The sequence below is a fragment of the Astatotilapia calliptera genome, chromosome 3 (assembly GCF_964374335.1).
Source record: "Astatotilapia calliptera chromosome 3, fAstCal68.1, whole genome shotgun sequence".
Taxonomy (NCBI): Eukaryota; Metazoa; Chordata; class Actinopteri; order Cichliformes; family Cichlidae; genus Astatotilapia; species Astatotilapia calliptera.
Genome location: NC_137424.1, coordinates 76,497,657 through 76,504,466, shown reverse-complemented (window position 1 = coordinate 76,504,466; position 6,810 = coordinate 76,497,657). Strand labels below are relative to the sequence as shown.

The following is a 6,810-nucleotide window of genomic DNA, read 5'->3' as shown; positions in this document are numbered from 1 at the left end:
ATTTTGGAGAAAGAGTAACACATCATGGGCAGCACGGTGGCACGGTGGTTAGCACTGCTGCCGCACAGCAAGAAGGTCCTGAGTTCAATTCCACCATCAGGCCGGGGTCTTTCTGTGTGGAGTTTGCATGTTCTCCCCGTGTTTGCGTGGGTTCTCTCCGGGTACTCCGGCTTCCTCCCACCGTCCAAAGACATGCAGCTTGTGGGGATAGGTTAATTGGTTAATCCAAATTGTCACTAGGTGTGAATGTGAGTGTGAATGGTTGTCTGTCCTTGTGTGTTAGCCCTGCGACAGACTGGCGACCTGTCCAGGGTGTACCCCGCCTTTCGCCCTATGACAGCTGGGATAGGCTCCAGCGCCCCCCGCGACCCTGAAAAGGATAAGCGGAAGCGAATGGATGGATGGAGTAACACATCATCCGCATAAAGGCTGATTTTATGTTCCACGTTCTTGCATTTTATGCCCTTAATTACTGAATTCTGTCTAATTGCTGCTAGTGGTTCAATAAAAATTGCAAACAGTGAAGGGGAGAGTGGGCATCCCTGCCTGGTGCCCCTCAAGAGACAGAAGCTGGAGGATGTCTGGTCATTTGTTCTAACACAAGCTGTTGGGGAATTATATAATATTTTTAACCAGTTAATGAAAGAGGATTCAAAATCAAATTTGTGTAAAGTTGCAAATAGAAATTTCCAGTTAACTCTGTCAAATGCTTTTTCTGCGTCTAAAGAAAATATTGTAGTTTCTAGGTTTTTACTGTATGAGTAGTCTATCAAATTAAGTAATCTACGTGTATTTGTTGATGAGTGCCTACCTTTTACGAAACCAGTTTGTTCAGGATGAATTAAGAGGGGGGTTATTTTCTCCAGTCTCTTTGAGAGAGCTTTGCAGATTATTTTAAGGTCTACATTTATAAGGGATATTGGACGATAGCTTGAGGGATATACAGGGTCTTTGCCTGGTTTTAGCAGGAGATTAATGTTTGCAGAATTCATATTTGATGGAAGTCTGCCCTTTTCTTTAATTTCCAACAATGTTCTGTAGAAAACTGGTGCTAGAATCGACCAGAATTCTTTGTAGAATTCTGCAGGAAAGCCATCTGGACCTGGAGCCTTATTATTGTGCATACTTATCAGGGCTTCCTGGAGTTCACCTGGTGTCAGTGGTGAATCCAGTGCCATTGCTTGAGTGTCTAATAATTTTGGAAGAGTTATGTTGTCCAAAAACTGATCAATTTCCTTTTTAGATGGGTTTATTTGTGGTGAATACAATGTTTTATAGAAATCCCTGAAAATGTTGTTTATTTGTATCGGTTCATATATTGTGTTCCCAGATAAATCTTGAACAGCACATATAGTTGTTTTTTCTTTATTTATTTTTAGCTGGTTTGCTAGAAATTGACCGGATTTATTACCATGTTCATAATTTTGTAGGCGTAGTCTTTGTACTAAGAATTTTGTTTTTTTTATCAATTATCTCATTTAATTCTAATTTTGTTTTGCGTATTTTGTTTAATGTTTCCTGATCTTGGTGGGACGCGTAGGCTTCTTCTAGTGATTTGATGTTTTTTTCTAATTCCTGAATATTTTTGTTTTCTTTTTTCTTTTTGTGTGATGAGAAAGAAATCATTTTACCTCTCATCACAGCTTTCCCTGCTTCCCATAGAACAGAAGCTGATGTTTCGGGAGTGTCATTATAGTCCAAATATGAAGTGAATCTCAGTGTCTGAAATGTCGTTCAGCAGTGAGCTGCTGACCAAAAAATAATCCAGACGAGAGTAGGAGTGATGGACATGTGAGAAAAAAGTATATTCCTTACTGTTGGGGTGAAGGGAGCGCCATGCATCGCAAAGACCAAAGTCGCTCATATACTGTTTGATTATATTTGTGGACTGCCCAATTTTCGTCCTGGTCGCGGAACACTGGACCAGCTCTTTATCCTCTCCAGGATACTTGAGGGTGCATGGGAGTTTGCCCAACCAGTCTACATGTGTTTTGTGGACTTGGAGAAGGCATTCGACCGTGTCCCTCGGGGTGTCCTGTGGGAGGTGTGGGAGGTGTTGACAAACAATAAATCCCTTCTGAAATAATCCATCACAGCCACTTTCATAAGCAGAGAAAAATCTAATTCAATTAAAGTGTCTGTCAAGATGACGTCCAGCCTGCATTAAAACTGCACACAGTTGAAAGTGAGCGTCCAAATTTAAATCGGGTAAGGTCTGATACTCTTATGGTTACATTTGTGGTTAACAGTCTGAGCAAAAACAGGAAATAAACAGTACAACGTTTTGTTCAGGGGAGTTTTTTTTTTTTTTGCTTCGCATCTCCTCACTTTCATGTTTATGTGACACCGGTGCGGAAAGGCTGAGTTTTATCTTTCTCTTATCTTCTTTCCACAGGTGATTTGTGTTTTTTAAAGGAAGGAAACCTTCCTCAAAATGGGCAGAGCAATGGAGCCGCCGAGGGAAAAGCACACGAAACAAAACTGTAGAATTAAAAATATAATTTATTATGTTTAAATAGTTAAAAATATAAAATGAATTAAAACAACCTTGGCCAAGGGAAGACACAATAAAAATCAATAACACACAACATTAAAAGTCCAGTGGAATCCACCACGGCCTAAAAGTCACAGAAAACTAAGAGGTCCAGCGTAGTATTAAAAGAGGGAAACCCAGCGGAGTCCTCGCCTTCCTCCCCGCATTCCACGTCCTGGTGCACTGAAGAAAGGGAGGGAGCGGCAGTCACTATTCCTTTGGCAGTTTACTTTATAAAAAGGATAAGTCAAAGACTTACCCGGGTGGGCAGAGCTCTCAACTCCGCCCGCCGCTTCCTCAAACTGTAATCGGCACCGCGGTCTCACTGCTTCTGTTCTCCCGCAGTGCACGAGCTGGCTCTTGTCGTTATTGCCACCAGACTGCCGCTACGCGTCCCTAGTCGCTGGTCATCTGCCTTTTTTTCCTCTGATCGTTTCCCCTTTCCAGTCGCTGGTAATCTCTCTTCCCAGTCGCTGGTCGTCTGCTCCATCTGATCATCTCTACTCTCTGATCGTCTCTCGCTCTCCCCTCTGATCGTCTGTGTCTTTCCTCTGTCTGTCTCGCATTCTCCGTGTTACATTTTTGTTGAACACCGGCTCCAAACCTCTTATGTGTCCTTGAGCACTCTGTAAATTACCTTTTCTTTTCTCTCAGGTGTGTCCAATTAGTAAAAACGGGGGAAAAGGCGGAGTCTCTCCAGGACAATTTGCCGGCAACTAAAACATGCAAACTAAATAAAACACTGCACAAAAATATAACCAATGCATGCAATATAAAAAATAAATATGTACACTTCACATTAAAATACAGCACAGCAAAACAACGTCCGTCCTTCCCTGGATGACATCTACCATTTCTTTAAGTCAGCAGAGGTTACTGTCACAATCAAACAGAAATATGGATCCTAATAAACTGCTTGCACAAAAAGCCAGAACAGTGTCTGTAGTGCTGAGACAGGTGAATTCAAGAAACTACAGCCTATAAAAACTTCTAGATGAACAACAAAATTAGTGCAGGGACCTCTAATTAAAAGATTTTCTGAAAAACTACAACCGCACCTGAACAAACAAGTTATTGGTGGCACTTCTGCAATCAATATACTCTGAAATAAAAGATTTAAATGATGAGACAACTCAGCACAGCATGTTATTAACTTCACACATGAAGTGGTTCAGTCCAGTCAGACTTCAGTTTTGCAGTCACCGTCCACATCCTGCTTCTTTGACTGGTCATCACGGTAACTCTGGACTTTCCTCCAACGAATCCTGAAGTCTGTCAGTCCTTCTGACAGCATGAGGCCTGACAGCTGGACAAAATGTGCAGATGATGAAAAACATGAAGCATAGTTTGAACTTGTGTCAAGTTTGTGTTGGTGACTGAACTGCTGACCTGCTGTGAAACCTGCTGCTGGATCTCTGTGCTGTGCATGTCTGCCTCTGACTGAAGCTTCATTTTCACCACTGTTTGCTTTGTCACTGCTAAAAATGAACCACATATAACAACACAAACATTAGTGTTTTACATGATGACAGGATCTTACAGTGTTTGCATTCTGGACCTCACCTGTGAAACAGAAAACATAGTTACTGCTGCTGCAGTGGTCATCAGCCCATTTCCCTGACATTAAATTCAGTGCTCCACAGTACTGTGAGTTGTAGTTATTAGGTTGAGAAGACGCCCAGTTAGCTAATGTGGAGGTGGTGTTGTCAGACCAGAAGGCCCAGGGATCCCTGTAGAGACCAATCCACACATACTGAACCCCTGATCCATTCAAAGTGAGCGTGATGATGGATTTCTCCTCTTTGCTTCTTATACTGGTCAGGTCTGTGTGGTATGTCCTGCAGTACGACTGAGCCGCTGACCAGGTGTAATTCTCCATCACGAAGATGTAACTTGTACTACTGGCTGTGAATGTTTAATAGAGGAATTATATTTAAAATAGGTGAACTATGAATCTTGTAAAATTGCAGACATAACTAGGGTAACAATCTATTTTCCTACCATTGTAACACAGGAAAGGGTAAGAATCTCCACAGGGTTTATCGTTCATCTGTGTTTGTCCCTGAAGAGCCACACAGTATTCCTTTGCATATGCACAGTTTGGTTGGCCGTTAGCCCAGATCAGAAATTCATGTGTGCTGCCAACATAAAAAAGTTTTCCCTCCATGGACCACTTCCAGCTGTAACGATCATCATAGAGTCCTATCCAAGCAAAAGCATCAATCCTTGGTGACATTGAGAAAAGCAGTTGGTTGATGTTGCTGTTGTAGATGGTGACCAAGTCAGTGAAGTGTTCTCTGCAGTAACTCTGAGCTTCAGTCCAGGTCATCGGCTGGTTCACAAAGTGGTATTCTCTGGAGTGGGGAGGAAGAGTGGAAAGTCCTCCTGAGAGAAAGGAGGCATTATTTTAATTGGTGAAATTGGATTTGTAGACAATTCATGGATGTTAAGTCCCCTGGCTAGTCTAGGGGGGAAGGGGGGGGGGGGGGGTGAAAGGACGAACATAAAGGTAAATAGTGAAGAAAGAGCCAAGATGGTAACTTTAAAAGGTTTATTTAAAGCTAGTTATGAACTTTTGGTACAGACTGAGAGTTAACTTCAGGGAGAGCCAAGGCCAACATAACAAACAAAACATCCCTGATGTAAAAATAAAGTAAACTTACCTAACTCCAAAGAAAACAAAATATACAACCTATAACCATAACCTACCTAACAACACATAAACAGGAGAAAACAGGGTGTCAAAACAAAAGGCATCTCTCCCCTAGAGGCAGTCTGAACATGAAAACAAAAATGCACATACAAGTCACAAAGGCATGCAAGCCTGTAAGGTATGCCAACCAAAATGGCCAGAGGGCACAGAAACACAGCTCCACAGGCCTTAAGTAAATGGTCTGTATTTGTATAGCGCTTTACTTGGTCCTAAGTACCCCAAAGCGCTTAACATTATACACAATCATCCACCCATTCACACACACATTCACACACTGGTGATAGCAAGCTACAGTGTAGCCACAGCCGCCCTGGGGCGCACCGACAGAGGCGAGGCTGCCGGACACTGGCGCCACCGGGCCCTCTGACCGGCACCAGTAGGCAACGGGTGAAGTGTCTTGCCCAAGGACACAACGACCGAGACTGTCGGAGCCGGGGCTTGAACCGGCAACCTTCCAATTACAAGATGAACACCCAACTCTTGAGCCACGATCGCCCCAGTGCTCCGCTGATTAACAATTAGCTGGACTCTGAGCAGCATCCAATCAGGACAGAGGAGGTGGAGCCTAGACAAAACAAAGAGTTAGTAGGGAGAAGAGACATCCTCCTGGGGGATGTAACAATGGAAAAAGGTCAATTTACAAAAGTAAAAATTACAACAATCTCAGTAGTCATACAGTAAGAAGCCAGTTTTTGGAAGAAGCAGCCTAAGCAGAGAAGCCCAGACCTCACTCTACCCAGCTACCTCTTTCAGTATATCTTGGAATACACCGAAGTACTCCCTGGCCAGTTGAGAGGCATAATCTCTCTGGCGTGTTCCAGGTCTTGCCAGGGGACTCCACCTTGTGGTATATGCCTTGAAGAGCTCCATCCAGGTCAAGGTAGGTGCTCTACCTTGACCTGCCTGGCAGCTCCATCTTCATCATCTCACCACATGTCTAAACCACCTCGGCATCACCTCTATAACTTTGTTTTCAAACTCTTTATTCCCATTTTAGTCTTGTCAATCCTGGTCACTCCTAATGAACATCCGAACACCTTCAGCGCTGCCTTTTGCCGTTTTGTTAGTGCAGCTGTCTCTAAACCATACATCATCGCGGATCTCACTACTATCTTGTAAACCGATAGAAACACGTCTACACATCTAAGAAGTCTAGGTTAGTGGAAGATGAGTGTTGTGTGTATAAAATAATACAATAATACAAATAAACAGCAATGGGGTACAGGTGTATCACTGAGGTGTATGGGAGCTATTCCTTCTCTGTCCCCTTCTGGCCACCTGTGCCTCAATTTTATTCTACAACCTAGACATCCACATTACTTACACTCTCAGAACACATAGGGCCATGGGGGTAGGCACGCTTTTGGGGGGCTAGAGGACGGTCTGTCAATTTTAAATGCATGTAGACATTGAGAGGTCTCAGGAGGGTCCATGCTGACATTTGCTGCTTTCTGGCAGAAAGCACCATGCCCCTCCCGTGTTTTAAATGCACTTTAGAACAGCATGTAGCAACACCACATATGAGCAGGCAGAGAGAGGCATGGGGTCTTCACACCCCTGTTCT

At 43.3% G+C, this 6,810-nt stretch overlaps 1 protein-coding gene across 1 annotated transcript; it reads right to left on the bottom strand.

Moving 5' to 3' along the window:
• Positions 1-2,484: 2,484 nt before the first annotated feature.
• On the bottom strand, positions 2,485-4,424 carry LOC145425856 (lectin BRA-3-like). The gene is made up of 3 exons (XM_080299260.1): positions 4,097-4,424; positions 3,923-4,011; positions 2,485-3,839 (listed from the first exon to the last, which is right to left on the bottom strand). The coding sequence occupies exons 1-3, from the start codon at positions 4,410-4,412 to the stop codon at positions 3,714-3,716; spliced, it is 531 nt and encodes a 176-aa protein (XP_080155386.1). The 5' UTR covers positions 4,413-4,424; the 3' UTR covers positions 2,485-3,713.
• Positions 4,425-6,810: the final 2,386 nt, after the last annotated feature.

Coding starts and splice junctions, on each gene's coding strand:
- LOC145425856 (XM_080299260.1), bottom strand. CDS start 4,412: ATGGAGAATTACACCTGGTCAGCGGCTCAGTCGTACTGCAGGACATAC. Junction 4,012..4,096: donor CTATGTTTTCTGTTTCACAG/GTGAGGTCCAGA, acceptor GTTCATTTTTAG/CAGTGACAAAGCAAACAGTG. Junction 3,840..3,922: donor AGCAGCAGGTTTCACAGCAG/GTCAGCAGTTCA, acceptor CATTTTGTCCAG/CTGTCAGGCCTCATGCTGTC.